At 44.6% G+C, this 16,306-nt stretch overlaps 2 protein-coding genes and 1 long non-coding RNA gene across 5 annotated transcripts in view; 2 read left to right on the top strand and 1 right to left on the bottom strand.

The window, feature by feature from the left end:
* Positions 1 to 1,416, top strand: part of LOC115147254 (tetratricopeptide repeat protein 30A-like) — a 37,446-nt gene extending 36,030 nt beyond the window's left edge. For both annotated transcript variants that reach the window (XM_029689409.1, XM_029689401.1), the window contains exon 19: positions 768 to 1,416. In XM_029689409.1, coding sequence (XP_029545269.1) covers positions 768 to 904 — 137 coding nt within the window. In that variant the 3' untranslated portion in view covers positions 905 to 1,416. The remainder of the gene's footprint in view (positions 1 to 767) is intronic.
* Positions 1,417 to 6,363: 4,947 nt separating this feature from the next.
* On the top strand, positions 6,364 to 8,180 carry LOC115147250 (uncharacterized). The gene is made up of 2 exons (XR_003866303.1): positions 6,364 to 6,417; positions 6,561 to 8,180. It is a non-coding gene; the product is annotated as an uncharacterized LOC115147250 (long non-coding RNA).
* Positions 8,181 to 9,405: 1,225 nt separating this feature from the next.
* LOC115147240 (UPF0764 protein C16orf89 homolog) lies at positions 9,406 to 14,095 on the bottom strand. 2 transcript variants are annotated; one of them, XM_029689380.1, is made up of 7 exons: positions 13,683 to 14,095; positions 12,905 to 13,057; positions 12,172 to 12,202; positions 11,537 to 11,654; positions 10,991 to 11,153; positions 10,454 to 10,594; positions 9,406 to 10,137 (listed from the first exon to the last, which is right to left on the bottom strand). In XM_029689380.1, exons 1-7 carry the CDS (start codon positions 13,852 to 13,854, stop codon positions 10,034 to 10,036), a joined length of 882 nt encoding a protein of 293 aa, XP_029545240.1. In that variant the 5' UTR covers positions 13,855 to 14,095; the 3' UTR covers positions 9,406 to 10,033. The 2 variants fall into 2 exon arrangements, with proteins under 2 accessions (XP_029545240.1, XP_029545230.1); XM_029689370.1 differs by having other exon boundaries at positions 12,052 to 12,202; positions 13,683 to 14,089.
* Between the last annotated feature and the right edge of the window lie 2,211 nt (positions 14,096 to 16,306).

Below are 16,306 nucleotides of genomic sequence, written 5' to 3'. Positions count from 1 at the left end.
ACACAGACACACGTGCACACTCACATACACACATACAGACATGTGCAGACAGACACACACACACAGACACACACACGTGCACGCTCACATACACACACATACAGACACGTGCACAGACACCCACACACAGTTTCAACACACCATTTACCCTCCCACGCTCTTACCCTCCTTTTGTCCCTCTCCTCTCTCTCCCCCTCTCCCCCCTCTCCCTCCTCTCTCTCTCTCTCCTCTCTCTCCCCCCTCTCCTCCCCCCTCTCCCCCCTCTCCTCCCCCCCTCCCCCTCTCTCTCCTCTCCCCCCCCCTCTCCCCCTCTCCTCTTTCCCCCTCTCTCCTCTCTCCTCTCTCTCCCCCTCTCCTCCCCCCTCTCTCCCTCCTCCTCTCTCCTCTCCCCCTCTCCTCCCCCCTCTCTCTCTCCCTCTCTCCCCCTCTCTCCTCTCTCTCCCCCTCTCCCCCCTCTCCTCCCCACTCTCCCCCCTCTCCTCTCCCCTCTCCTCTCTCTCTCCCTCTCCCCCCTCCCCTCCTCTCCCCCCTCTCCTCCCCCCTCTCTCTCTCTCTCTCTCTCTCTCCCCTCCCCCTCTCCCCCCTCTCCTCCCCCCTCTCCCTCCTCTCTCCCTCTCTCCTCTCCTCTCCCCCCTCCCCTCCTCTCCCCCCTCTCCTCCCCCCTCTCTCTCTCTCTCCCTCTCTCCCCCCTCCCCCTCTCCCCCCTCTCCTCCCCCCTCTCCCTCCTCTCTCCTCTCCTCCCCCTCTCCCTCCCTCTCTCCCTGTAGTGTATGGTAAGACAGAGCCAGCGATGATAGAACAGCCACTGGAGGAGGACAGGATGCACATCGGAAAGAACACAGTCACCTACGAGTCACGCCTCCTCAAAGCTCTCTTCTACGAGGTCATCGGATGGAACCAGTGATGTCACACTAGAACGGAACAGAGCCTGTGATGTCATCGCACGGAACCAGTAGTTTACACTATAAAGTCTTTTAAAACCTTTTCTACACCCCAACCAGTTCAAATCTATCAACCTGGACCACATCACATGAGCTATTATAGTACATTATATATTTGGCTTGTTGTTATTTTCTGCATCATCTGAAAGTTACAAGCTGTTGTTCTGACTTCCGTTAAGCATATTCACTCCTCATCACACACACACACACACACACACACACACACACACACACACACACACACACACACACACACACACACACACACACACACACACACACACACACACACACACACACACACACACACACACACACACACACACAGTGGGAGAAGCCATGGGGCTTCATTCATTGGAGCGTCTCTAGTTTAGTTGAGCCTGGGCCCAGAGAACTGTTAGCAGAGAAAAACACCTTTCTACTGATATTATTATTATGACACTAAAATATAAACACAACATGCAACAACTTCAAAGATGTTACTGAGTTACAGATCATATGAGGAAATCAGTCAATGGAACTGAATGCATTAGGCCCTAATCTATGGATTTCACATGACTGGGAATACAGGTATGCATCTGTTGGTCACAGATATCTATCATTTTAAACTAGGGGTGTGGATCAGAACACCAGTCAGTATCTGGTGGGACTATTTGCCTCATGCAGAGCAACACATCTCCTTCACATAGAGTTGATCAGGCTGTTGATTGGGGAATGTTGTGACATGGGGCTGTGCATTATCATGGGGCTGTGCATTATCATGGGGCTGTGCATTATCATGGGGCTGTGCATTATCATGGCACGACAATGGGCCTCAGGATCGCGTCACGGTAACTCTGCATTTAAATCGCCATCAATAAAATGCAACTGTGTTCATTGACTGTAGCTTATGCCTCCCATACCATAACCCCACCGCCACCACGGGGCACTGTGTTCACAATGTTGACATCAGCAAACCGCTCGCCTACACAATGTCTGTCATCTGCCCGGTACAGTTAAAATCTGGATTCATCCATGAAGAGCACTCTTCTCCAGAGTGCCAGTGGCCATCGAAGGTGAGCATTTGCCCACTGAAGTCGGTTACGATGCCGAACTGCAGTCAGGTCAAGACCCTGGTGAGGATGACGAGCACACAGATGAGCTTTCCTGAAGCGGTTTCTGACAGTTTATGCAGAAATTCTTCGGTTTTGCAAACCCACAGTTTTATCAGTTGTCCGGGGGGCTGGTCTCAGACGATCCCGCAGGTGAAGAAGTCAGATGTGGAGGTCCTGGGCTGGCGTGGTGACACGTGGTCTGTGGTTGTGAAGTCGGATGTGGAGGTCCTGGGCTGGCGTGGTGACACGTGGTCTGTGGTTGTGAGGCTGGTTGGACGTACTGACAAATTCTTTAAAACGACAATGGAGGCGGTTTATGATAGAAAAATTAACATTCAATTCTCTGGCAACAGCTCTGGTGGACATTCCTGAAGTCAGGATGCCAATTGCACACTCCCTCAAACCTGAGACATCTGTGGCATTGTGTTGTTTGACAAAACTGCACATTTTAGAGTGGCCTTATATTATCCCCAGCAGAAGGTGCACCTGTGTAATGATCAGGCTATTTAATCAGCTTCTTGATATGCCACACCTGGCAGGTGGATGGATTATCTTGGTAAAGGAGAAATGCTCACTGACACGAACTAAACACATTTGTGCACAACATTTAAGAGAAATAAGCATTTTGTGCATATGGAAAATGTCTGGGATCATTTATTTCAGCTCATGAAACATGAAACCAACACTTTCCATGCTGCGTTTATATTTTTGTTCAGTGTGTATATATATATATATATATATATATATATATACATATATATTTATTGATATATATATATAACTATATATATAAAGTTTTATATCTATATATATTGTTATATATTATATCATATGTGTGTGCTTGTTGTGTCTTCAGGGGAGAGTATGTCCATATGCTTATACTACAACCCCTAACACTAGTCTCACATGGAACCCTATTCCCTACATAGTGCACTACTTTTTTGACCAGGACCTATGGCACCCTATTCCTTAAATAGTGCACTACTTTTGACCAGGGCCTATGGCACCCTGTTCCCTATATAGTGCACTACTTTTGACCAGAATCCTATGGGCTTATAGTACTAACCTGTGGTCTAGGTCTGCCTGCTTCCTGTCTCTGTAGACGCTATACCTTCCTGAGGAGAAAGGCCTTGTTCTGGGCTCCGGTCTAAAGTAGTACACTATACAGCTGTAACTTCCTGAGGAGAAAGGCCTTGTTCTGGGCTCCGGTCTAAAGTAGTACACTATACAGCTGTAACTTCCTGAGGAGAAAGGCCTTGTTCTGGGCTCCGGTCTAAAGTAGTACACTATACAGCTGTAACTTCCTGAGGAGAAAGGCCTTGTTCTGGGCTCTGGTCTAAAGTAGTACACTATACAGCTGTAACTTCCTGAGGAGAAAGGCCTTGTTCTGGGCTCCGGTCTAAAGTAGTACACTATACAGCTGTAACTTCCTGAGGAGAAAGGCCTTGTCATGGGCTCCGGTCTAAAGTAGTACACCATACAGCTGTAACTTCCTGAGGAGAAAGGCCTTGTTCTGGGCTCTGGTCTAAAGTAGTACACTATACAGCTGTAACTTCCTGAGGAGAAAGGCCTTGTTCTGGGCTCCGGTCTAAAGTAGTACACCATACAGCTGTAACTTCCTGAGGAGAAAGGCCTTGTCATGGGCTCCGGTCTAAAGTTGTACACTATATAGGAAATAGGGTGGGGGATTTGGAATGCAAACTTTGACGTTTTAGTGATTTTGTAACTTCTCTTTTACCGTTTGTTTAAAAAAGATGGTCACCGTTATTTAGTCTATATTCAATTATATTTGTTTCCTAACAGAATAAAAAGAAAATGTACATGGTGAGAGTGGTTTGGTTTGGTTTGGTTCGGTTTGGTTTGGTTTGGTTTGGTTTGTGATTCTGATTCTGTGGTAGTGAATGAAGTGGACGACAGGGTTGGGGTTGATTCCATTTCAATTCCAGTGGAATTTCAGAAAGTCATTCCAAATCCAAAATATTACTAATTTAAAAACATTAAAGAAAATTTGAATTTTAGTGTACTTCCTGAATTGACTGGAATTGACTCCAAACCTGGTGGATGAGTACCCCTGTTACAATAAAAAAACATTTTCATCACTTGGAAAAGTGTTTCTGTATAATATATCTGATTCATCACCGTCATCCATTCAACATTTCGGGGCTACTGAGTGGCACTGCATCTCAGTGCTAGAGCCGTCACTACAGACACCCTGGTTCGAATCCAGGCTGCATCACAAATGGGCTGTGTTTGGGAGTCCCATAGGGCGACGCACAATTGGCCCAGTGTCGTCCAGGTTTGGCCGGGGTAGGCCGTCATTATTAATAAGAATTTGTTGTTAACTGACTTGCCTAGATAAATTAGGTTAAATAATTGAAAATGTAGCATTAGCATACTGGTCATGCTGGTATTGTTAGCTCAGAGGCTGCATACGAACGCCCCTCTTTTACTTAGATAGTGCCCATAGGGCTCTTATCAAGAGGAGGGAGTAGGGTGACATTTGGAACGCAGGAGAATGTGAAGTATCTCTGGGTAACAGACAAATACATTCAACAAATAGTTTCACATACTGCTTGACTAGTTTGCCTGGTACAAACGCAACCAATGGAACGGGCTAGTATTCCTAGCTAAATCAAAGGCCACCTGAAATACTATTCAAGTACTTGACTCATCAAGGTTTGTGTTCAGTCAGGGATGTCTCATTTTTCCTGAATCTATTTACCACAACAACACTGCCTTGTTCGTCACATGTAATGCATCCCTCTCAACTGGTTGAGTCTCCAGAGGTGAACTCATTAGTCGCAGACTGTTGCAAAACCTTTTGCAACCATTTACTCCTGTTTTACATGTATCCTGCAATAGAAAGGGTCCTATCTATCCCCTAGCTAGCCAACAGTCTGCTCCAATAGAAAGGGCCCTATCTATCCCCTAGCTAGCCAACAGTCTGATGAACATAGAAAGGGTCCTATCTATCCCCTAGCTAGCCAACAGTCTGCTCCAATAGAAAGGGTCCTATCTATCCCCTAGCTAGCCAACAGTCTGATGAACATAGAAAGGGCCTATCTATCCCCTAGCTAGCCAACAGTCTGATGAACATAGAAAGGGACCTATCTATCCCCTAGCTAGCCTACAGTCTGATGAACATAGAAAGGGCCCTATCTATCCCCTAGCTAGCCAACAGTCTGCTCCAATAGAAAGGGTCCTATCTATCCCCTAGCTAGCCAACAGTCTGATGAACATAGAAAGGGACCTATCTATCCCATAGCTAGCCAACAGTCTACTCCAATAGAAAGGTCCTATCTATCCCCTAGCTAGCCAACAGTCTGATGAACATAGAAAGAGCCCTATCTATCCCCTAGCTAGCCAACAGTCTGATGAACATAGAAAGAGTCCTATCTATCCCCTAGCTAGCCAACAGTCTGCTCCAATAGAAAGGGACCTATCTATCCCCTAGCTAGCCAACAGTCTGCTCCAATAGAAAGGCTCCTATCTATCCCCTAGCTAGCCAACAGTCTGATGAACATAGAAAGGGTCCTGTCTATCCCCTAGCTAGCCAACAGTCTGATGAACATAGAAAGGGCCTATCTATCCCCTAGCTAGCAAACAGTCTGATGAACATAGAAAGGGACCTATCTATCCCATAGCTAGCCAACAGTCTGCTCCAATAGAAAGGTCCTATCTATCCCCTAGCTAGCCAACAGTCTGATGAACATAGAAAGGGCCTATCTATCCCCTAGCTAGCAAACAGTCTGATGAACATAGAAAGGGTCCTATCTATCCCCTAGCTAGCCAACAGTCTGCTCCAATAGAAAGGGTCCTATCTATCCCCTAGCTAGCCAACAGTCTGATGAACATAGAAAGGGTCCTATCTATCCCCTAGCTAGCCAACAGTCTGATGAACATAGAAAGGGCCTATCTATCCCCTAGCTAGCAAACAGTCTGATGAACATAGAAAGGGACCTATCTATCCCATAGCTAGCCAACAGTCTACTCCAATAGAAAGGTCCTATCTATCCCCTAGCTAGCCAACAGTCTGATGAACATAGAAAGAGCCCTATCTATCCCCTAGCTAGCCAACAGTCTGATGAACATAGAAAGAGTCCTATCTATCCCCTAGCTAGCCAACAGTCTGCTCCAATAGAAAGGGACCTATCTATCCCCTAGCTAGCCAACAGTCTGCTCCAATAGAAAGGGTCCTATCTATCCCCTAGCTAGCCAACAGTCTGATGAACATAGAAAGGGTCCTGTCTATCCCCTAGCTAGCCAACAGTCTGATGAACATAGAAAGGGCCTATCTATCCCCTAGCTAGCAAACAGTCTGATGAACCTAGAAAGGGACCTATCTATCCCATAGCTAGCCAACAGTCTGCTCCAATAGAAAGGTCCTATCTATCCCCTAGCTAGCCAACAGTCTGATGAACATAGATAGGGCCCTATCTATCCCCTAGCTAGCCAACAGTCTGATGAACATAGAAAGGGCCCTATCTATCCCCTAGCTAGCCAACAGTCTGATGAACATAGAAAGGGCCCTATCTATCCCCTAGCTAGCCAACAGTCTGCTCCAATAGAAAGGGTCCTATCTATCCCCTAGCTAGCCAACAGTCTGATGAACATAGAAAGGGCCCTATCTATCCCCTAGCTAGCCAACAGTCTGCTCCAATAGAAAGGGCCCTATCTATCCCCTAGCTAGCCAACAGTCTGCTCCAATAGAAAGGGACCTATCTATCCCCTAGCTAGCCAACAGTCTGATGAACATAGAAAGGGACCTATCTATCCCCTAGCTAGCCAACAGTCTGATGAACATAGAAAGGGACCTATCTATCCCCTAGCTAGCCAACAGTCTGATGAACATAGAAAGAGCCCTATCTATCCCCTAGCTAGCCAACAGTCTGATGAACATAGAAAGGGCCCTATCTATCCCCTAGCTAGCCAACAGCCTGATGAACATAGAAAGGGCCCTATCTATCCCCTAGCTAGCCAACAGTCTGCTCCAATAGAAAGGGTCCTATCTATCCCCTAGCTAGCCAACAGTCTGCTCCAATAGAAAGGGTCCTATCTATCCCCTAGCTAGCCAACAGTCTGCTCCAATAGAAAGGGTCTATCTATCCCCTAGCTAGCCAACAGTCTGACGAACATAGAAAGGGCCCTATCTATCCCCTAGCTAGCCAACAGTCTGCTCCAATAGAAAGGGTCCTATCTATCCCCTAGCTAGCAAACAGTCTGATGAACATAGAAAGGGACCTATCTATCCCATAGCTAGCCAACAGTCTGCTCCAATAGAAAGGGTCCTATCTATTCCCTAGCTAGCCAACAGTCTGATGAACATAGAAAGAGCCCTATCTATCCCCTAGCTAGCAAACAGTCTGATGAACATAGAAAGGGTCCTATCTATCCCCTAGCTAGCCAACAGTCTGATGAACATAGAAAGAGCCCTATCTATCCCCTAGCTAGCCAACAGTCTGCTCCAATAGAAAGGGCCCTATCTATCCCCTAGCTAGCCAACAGTCTGATGAACATAGAAAGGGCCCTATCTATCCCCTAGCTAGCCAACAGTTTGCTCCAATAGAAAGGGCCCTATCTATCCCCTAGCTAGCCAACAGTCTGATGAACATAGAAATGGTCCTATCTATCCCCTAGCTAGCCAACAGTCTGATGAACATAGAAAGGGTCCTATCTATCCCCTAGCTAGCCAACAGTCTGATGAACATAGAAAGGGCCCTATCTATCCCCTAGCTAGCCAACAGTCTGCTCCAATAGAAAGTGACCTATCTATCCCCTAGCTAGCCAACAGTCTGCTCCAATAGAAAGGGCCCTATCTATCCCCTAGCTAGCCAACAGTCTGATGAACATAGAAAGGGCCTATCTATCCCCTAGCTAGCCAACAGTCTGCTCCAATAGAAAGGGTCCTATCTATCCCCTAGCTAGCCAACAGTCTGATGAACATAGAAAGGGTCCTATCTATCCCCTAGCTAGCCAACAGTCTGCTCCAATAGAAAGGGCCCTATCTATCCCCTAGCTAGCCAACAGTCTGATGAACATAGAAAGGGCCCTATCTATCCCCTAGCTAGCCAACAGTCTGATGAACATAGAAAGGGTCCTATCTATCCCCTAGCTAGCCAACAGTCTGATGAACATAGAAAGGGACCTATCTATCCCCTAGCTAGCAAACAGTCTGCTCCAATAGAAAGGGTCCTATCTATCCCCTAGCTAGCCAACAGTCTGATGAACATAGAAAGGGTCCTATCTATCCCCTAGCTAGCCAACAGTCTGATGAACATAGAAAGAGTCCTATCTATCCCCTAGCTAGCCAACAGTCTGATGAACATAGAAAGGGCCCTATCTATCCCCTAGCTAGCCAACAGTCTGATGAACATAGAAAGGGTCCTATCTATCCCCTAGCTAGCCAACAGTCTGATGAACATAGAAAGGGTCCTGTCTATCCCCTAGCTAGCCAACAGTCTGCTCCAATAGAAAGGGTACTATCTATCCCCTAGCTAGCCAACAGTCTGCTCCAATAGAAAGGGTCCTATCTATCCCCTAGCTAGCCAACAGTCTGATGAACATAGGCCCAGGAGCCTCACTTTTCAAATGTTTTTAGTTGTTATACTTCATTTCTTCATACTATCATTTCTTAAAATAGGAGAAAATTCTGTTTAAATACAATGTCTCCACAAATTAATAAAGCTGTGTTGGTCACAAATTAATAAATAAATAAGCACATTTCATTAATAAATCGCAAAACAAATGGCATACAAAATACATGTAAATTGCATATTTTCATTTCAAGTTTAAGATTTATAAATGGCATTGTGTAGTTATGGATTACATCATACGCATAATTTACTATCAAATCTATGTGAACTACAAACGTTTTCTAAGTGAGACACTGATGCTCTGTGTAGCCCTGGGATGTGTCCCAAAGAGCCCTATCCCCTACATCAGGGCTTCTCAAACCACTTCTCTGGGACCCCCAGACCTTACAGAATGTTGTTGTAGCCCTGAACTAGGTCACTTGATTCAAGTAGTCAAGGGCTTGACGATTAGTTGACAAGTTGAATCAGGTGTGCTAGTCAATTATCATACTTGAGTAAAAGTAAAGATAGAAAATGACTCATGTAAAAGTCACCCAGTAAAATGCTACTTGAGTAAGTCTTAAAGTATTTGGTTTTAAATATACTTAAGTATCAAAAGTAAATGTATAAATTATTTCTAATTCCTTATATTAAGCAAACCAGACAGCACGATTTTCTTTTTCTTTTTTTAAATTCACGGACAGCCAGGGGCACACTCCAACGCTCAGACATCATTTAAAAACAATGCATTTGTGTTTAGTGAGTCCGCCAGATAAGAGGCAGTAGAGATGACCAGGTGTTCTTCTGATAAGTGCATGAATTTGACAATTTTCCTGTCCTGCTAAGCATTCAAAATGTAACGAGTACTTTTGGGTGTCAGGGAAATGACTAAGCACTACTTAATAAGTAGTTTACACCACTGGTGCTGTGGAATAGATGAAAACCATGGAACGGCTGGGGGTCCCCAGGAGAGGATGGACACACACTGCCCTACACAGTGCACTACTTTTCACCAGAGCCCTACGGGGCCCTGGTCAGAAGTAGTGCTATAAGTAAAGAATAAGGTGCTATTTGGGACACACATCCAGGTGAAGGGTCACACATCCAGGTGAAGGGTCACACATCCAGGTGAAGGGTGGTTGACATCCAGGTGAAGGGTCACACATCCAGGTGAAGGGTGGTTGACATCCAGGTGAAGGGTGGTTGACATCCAGGTGAAGGGTGGTTGACATCCAGGTGAAGGGTGGTTGACATCCAGGTGAAGGGTCACACATCCAGGTGAAGGGTGGTTGACATCCAGGTGAAGGGTGGTTGACATCCAGGTGAAGGGTGGTTGACATCCAGGTGAAGGGTCACACATCCAGGTGAAGGGTGGTTGACATCCAGGTGAAGGGTGGTTGACATCCAGGTGAAGGGTGGTTGACATTCAGGTGAGTGGTCTCTTGGTGATGTCCTGCTCTGTCAGGTAGTAGTTGAGGTATCCTCCCAGAGCGCTCACTGACACGCCTGTTATGTGACTGGAACAACCATCTGGAGAGAGGAGGGGAGATGGAACAGTAAAAGCATTGAAGCTGGGTTCTGTTTTTCTGTGTGTGTTTTTCTGTGCTGATTCTGTGTGTGTGTGTGTGTGTGTGTGTGTGTGCGTGCGCGTGCTGTTTCTCTGTGTGTGTGTGTGTGTGTGGTGTGTGTTTGTGCATGCTGGTTCTCTCTGTGTGTGTGTGTGTGTGTGTGTGTGTGTGTGTGTGTGTGTGTGTGTGTGTGTTTCTGTGCATGCTGGTTCTCTCTGTGTGTGTCTGTATGTGTGTGTATGACCATGCATAACACCAGGGATATTCTTGACACACACCCTTCAACATTCTCTCTCTCCTCTTCACTCTTCTGTGGGGCTGTGTAAAACATCCCACTTCCTGATCCTGCAGCCTCAGAATGTGCTGCAGCCAATCAACTTTGAGAAAGTCAGAGAAACCAGCCAATCCACACAGCAGTACTGTGGAGAGGGAGGAAGTTATAGAAAGTAAAATCATGGTCTCATTTTAAACAAACTACAACTTATAAAGGTTTTACATGTTATGTTTCTCTAAACACTGACTGTCATACTGCTTCATAGACACACTAGTCTACTTGGAATATACACAGATAGACCATGCTCTAAACTAGTGCACTATATAGGGAATTGGGTGCCATAGATCTCTGGTCTAATGTAGTGGACTATATAGGGAATAGGGTGCCATTGGGTCCTGGTCAAAAGTACTGCACTATATAGGAAATAAGGTCCCATTGGGCTCTGGTCAAAAGTAGTGCACTATATAGGGAATAAGGTGCCATTGGGTCCTGGTTAAAAGTAGTGCATTATATAGTGAATAGGGTGTAATTTGAGACTGACTGTTTTCGATGAAGATGTCCTGGGTCTCCCCGGTGAAGTTCTTCTGTATGATGTCCATGTTTCCCTTCAGCATGTTGGAGCAGAATATCCCCTTGTACTGTCTCTCTGTTAGGTTAGCACGCGATGTACGCATGTCCCCCTTCAACATGGCAGAACAACCTCTCTGGAGGAGGGGGGCAGGGAGGGAGGGGGTTAGGGAGGGAGGGAGGGAGGCAGGGAAGGAGGAAAAGAGGGAGGAGGGAGGGGGTTAGGGAGGGAGAGAGAGAGGCAGGGAAGGAGGAAGAGAGGGAGGGGGTTAGGGAGGGAGAGAGAGAGGGAGGCAGGGAAGGAGGAAGAGAGAGGGAGGGAGGAGGGGGTTAGGAAGGGAGAGGGAGAGATGGGGAGGGAGTGATAGGGAGGGAGGGAAATTGGGGAAGACAGGAGTGGAGCATAGAAAGTTAGGTGTGTGTGTGTGTGTGTTGTGTGTGTGTGTGTGTGTGTGTGTGTGTGTGTGTGTGTGTGTGTGTGTGTGTGTGTGTGTGTGTGTGGCTGTGTGTGTGTTCTCACATTGGCTCCCAGCATGAAGTAGAGCAGCTGGTGAGAGAGGGAGTAGTTAGGACATCCAAACCTCGTCATTGTGTCACGACATGACTTGGTCACGATGCAAGGAGTCCCGTTGTTCTTCCTGACAAACCATCACACACACATATAACATGCATGCACACGCACACATGCACAGGCACGTACACAGACACACAAGCACATACACACATATAAAGGCAAAAAATGTATTAGCAACCTGGCCAACGGAAGATGTAGGCCTTCTAGGTTATATTACCCTCCTACTGCCACACTGAAATACATGAGATTTAGTGAGGCATCACCCTGTGCCACTCAATAAGCGTGGTGGTGTGCTACTGTTATGTTTTACTGTTGTTTTATTTCTTTACTTACCTATTGTTCACCTAATACCTTTTTTGCACTGTTGGTTAGAGCCTGTAAGTAAGCATTTCACTGTAACACCTGTTGCATTCGGTGCACGTGACAAATAAACTTTGATTTAATTTGATTTCTGTGTGTACCATGTTCCCAGAAGCAGGGTCATACACTTGTCGCTCTGTGTCTCATCGTAACACTCCATGGTACGACCGGAGGAGTAGGCCAGAGAGGGATCTGTGGAGCTCCACTCATGGGGTACTGACCAGAAGGTCCAGATCAACAGAGGCTCAAACTCTACAGGAGAGAGAGAGAGAGAGGGATGAGAGAGAGATGAGATTGAGAGAGAGAGAAGGATGAGAGAGAGAGAGAGAGAGAGCATGAGAGAGAGAGAGAGAGAGAGAGCATGAGAGAGAGAGATGAGATTGAGAGAGAGAAGGATGAGAGAGAGAGAGAGAGAGAGAGCATGAGAGAGAGAGGGATGAGAGGGATATGAAAGAGAGAGAGAGAGAGAGAGGGATGAGAGAGAGAGAGCGAGAGAGAGGGATGAGAGAGTGATGAGAGAGAGAGAGAGAGAGAGAGAGAGGGATGAGCGAGAGAGAGAGGAGAGAGAGAACATGAGAGAGAGGGATGAGAGGGGGAGAGAGAGATATGAGAGAGAGAGAGAGAGAGAGAGGGGGAGAGAGAGAGGGAGAGAGAGACAGAGAGAGAGAGAGAGGGATGAGAGGGAGAGGGAGAGAGAGCGATATGAGAGAGAGAGATATGAGAGAGAGAGAGAGAGAGAGAGCGATATGAGAGAGAGAGAGATATGAGAGAGAGAGATATGAGAGAGAGAGAGAGAGAGAGAGAGAGATATATGAGAGAGAGAGAGAGGGGTGAGAGAGAGAGAGAGAGAGAGAGAGAGAGAGAGAGAGAGAGATAGCGATATGAGAGAGAGAGAGATATGAGAGAGAGAGAGAGAGGGATGAAAGAGAGAGAGAGAGGTGTAGTAGTATTTACCTCTGTAGTATTTGGGGTCAGTCTTCTCCAGCTCAGTGACAGCCTTAGCCAGGCTCTGGTCCAACCTCTTGACCAGGGTAACCGTAGCGGTGCGCTGAGACCAGCTCAGAGGGTCAGTGTGGGGCCAAGTTCTCACTGCTTCCTTCAACTCCGCTGGGCCCGGAGAACAAGGACATGGAAAGAGATGTTTTCAAAGACATTTGTAATTATTAAGTGACTGAAGTCATATTTGGCTCTCCTATCTACAATGTTGACACACCCACAAGAACACAATAACAAACTTTGATCAACCATAAAGGTTTGTATTCCATATCGACAAATCATCACGTTCTACTGTTTTCTTTCATATCAACATGACCCTGACGCCACATAGCCAATCAGGCAGCCTGAAGAACTGTGCCTTGTTCTGCGGGACACCGCAATAGCGGGAACGGGAAGCATTTGGTGCATGCTGACATGCTGAGCCAGCAATAGCCTAACCAAACAACCACATAGATAGACTACAATTTAATGTCCAGACATGTATCAAAATAATCGATGTTTCCTCCACATACCGTATATTTACTCAGATATTTGGGTAGTCTATGTGCGCACTTGTATTCCGTTGGACTTGACGAAGATCCTTGTGGATCGAAACGTTCTCATTAAAGGTGGTAATTAGGAGGATATATGATACACTGTGTATGCTACAGTGTGCAGACCTTTCTGTTATTTTGTCCCTCTCCATATAGAATGATACTACCGGCAGTGATAATAATGACGCTGGTATACTACTCACCCTGCAGGATGGTGTACCCGACCACTCCGTCTAGGTTGATGTTACGGTGCTCTTGCTCCAGGAACGATGCGCTTTTGGCGAGGCTGGCTAGAATCACATCAATGACCTCCTCATGCGCCGCATTGGTGGCGGAGAAAACAAGGACAAAAAACACTACTACAAACCTAGCCATGTTCTGATATAGGCTACTAAAATTATAGCGATAGCCGCCCTAGGCTAAACCCCAAACGGTTGACGCAGCGCATATACCTGATTTGCAAGAGTGATGTGCATGTTTGGCGAAAACGAGCTGTCACGTGGCGCTGGGAATTCAATTTGATTTAATTAGGCTAATACAATGTGTGCTAGTTGCATTTGATTCAGTGCTTTGTAACTTCCTGGAGTAGCCAGAGCACATTCTAATCTGTCTGTGATGGAATTGGAAAATATAAAGGTATTATTGAGGGGTACAGAAAGTGTAAGAGAAAGAGAGAGAGAGAGAGCGAGAGAGTATCAAGGATGAGTGTCTTTTGGTAGACACTCATCAGACGTATTTCATTAAATTAATGTTTCTATAAATGTCATAAATTAGATGACAGAGAAGAGGGGTGCAGGCATTCATAGTGTCAACCAAGACAGTTATTTTGTCAAATAGCCTTGCCTACACTAAAAACCAGATAGGGGAAATGAATAGATAATGTCTGTGGTTTATAGCTACATGTAGTTACAGTCATATAGTCACATAGTTACATAGTACCTGTAGTTTAATAGAATCTCTGTAGTTACAGTCATATAATTACATAGTACCTGTAGTTTAATAGAATCTCTGTAGTTACAGTCATATAGTCACATAGTACCTGTAGTTTAATAGAATCTCTGTAGTTACAGTCATATAATTACATAGTACCTGTAGTTTAATAGAATCTCTGTAGTTACAGTCATATAGTCACATAGTACCTGTAGTTTAATAGAATCTCTGTAGTTACAGTCATATAGTCACATAGTACCTGTAGTTTAATATAATCTCTAGTTACAGTCATATAATTACATAGTACCTGTAGTTTAATAGAATCTCTGTAGTTACAGTCATATAGTCACATAGTACCTGTAGTTTAATAGAATCTCTGTAGTTACAGTCATATAGTTACATAGTACCTGTAGTTTAATAGAATCTCTGTAGTTACAGTCATATAGTTACATAGTACCTGTAGTTTAATAGAATCTCTGTAGTTACAGTCATATAATTACATAGTACCTGTAGTTTAATAGAATCTCTGTAGTTACAGTCATATAGTTACATAGTACCTGTAGTTTAATAGAATCTCTGTAGTTACAGTCATATAGTCACATAGTACCTGTAGTTTAATAGAATCTTTGTAGTTACAGTCATATAGTTACATAGTACCTGTAGTTTAATAGAATCTCTGTAGTTACAGTCATATAGTTACATAGTACCTGTAGTTTAATAGAATCTCTGTAGTTACAGTCATATAGTCACATAGTACCTGTAGTTTAATAGAATCTCTGTATTACAGTCATATAGTTACATAGTACCTGTAGTTTAATAGAATCTCTGTAGTTACAGTCATATAATTACATAGTACCTGTAGTTTAATAGAATCTCTGTAGTTACAGTAATTAATCATCACTGGTAGGCTACACTTTTAGAAAAAAGATATTCAAACAGGTTCTTCGACTGTCCCCATTTTGGATTCCATGTGCAACCCTCTTGGGAAAGGGGTTTACATGGAACCCAATAGGGTTCTACCTGGAACCAAAAGGGTTCTACATGAAACCAAAAAGGGTTCTTCAAATGGTTCTCCCATGGGGACAGCCACAGAAACCTTTTTGGTTCTATTCAGCACATTTTACTCTAAGAGTGTACATTGTAACGTTGTTGTATCAATCTGTGTCCAGTGGTCCGATCCAGTCACTCTAACAAACAAGGGCGTATTCATTATGCCGATTCAGTTGCAAAACGCTTATTGATTTCATTTTCTTACAATTAATTTAACATTTAGACATACATAGATACACAATACTCTGCATGACTAGGCAAGGACTTATTGCACAACAGTCAAAATTGAAAAAGATTAGTAAAAAAAACAACAACATAAAACTAGACAAATGTTAATGACACCACACTTGCTCATACCCACATGTTGCCACCCTATCAGTACTTATACATATTTGTTCAATATTTTAATTATTATTTATATTGTTTCTTATTTATTCTCATAATCAATAGCCATTGGTTTCATCCACTGGTTGTTTCCAATGCTTGTAAGACCCAATATGACTTCAGATTGTGTTATGGTGTTTCTATCTGTAGCCATATTTTTCTCAATATTTAAATAATAAAGCATTTGATTCTTCCAATCTCTTAAAAGTATTTATCTGAAATATGTACACATTGTTCTTCTTTGCGTTTAACTATAGAATTTTACCAGTCAGAGCTCGTTTTTTTACGAGTTCCAAGTTGTCTTGAACGCACTGAAGTCGGAGATTCACAGTTCCCGAGTTGTTTTGAACGCGGCACGAGTCCCAAAATGTAAAATACAATTCTATGGGAAAACATTTATTAAATGGAAGCGACCGGAACGTAATGGGGAGGGAGGTACCTGTATTTGTGCATTAGAGACTGA

The sequence above is a fragment of the Salmo trutta genome, chromosome 1 (assembly GCF_901001165.1).
Source record: "Salmo trutta chromosome 1, fSalTru1.1, whole genome shotgun sequence".
NCBI classification, from domain to species: domain Eukaryota; kingdom Metazoa; phylum Chordata; class Actinopteri; order Salmoniformes; family Salmonidae; genus Salmo; species Salmo trutta.
The sequence above is the reverse complement of the archived record's forward strand: the minus strand, read 5'-3'. Positions and strand labels throughout refer to the sequence as shown.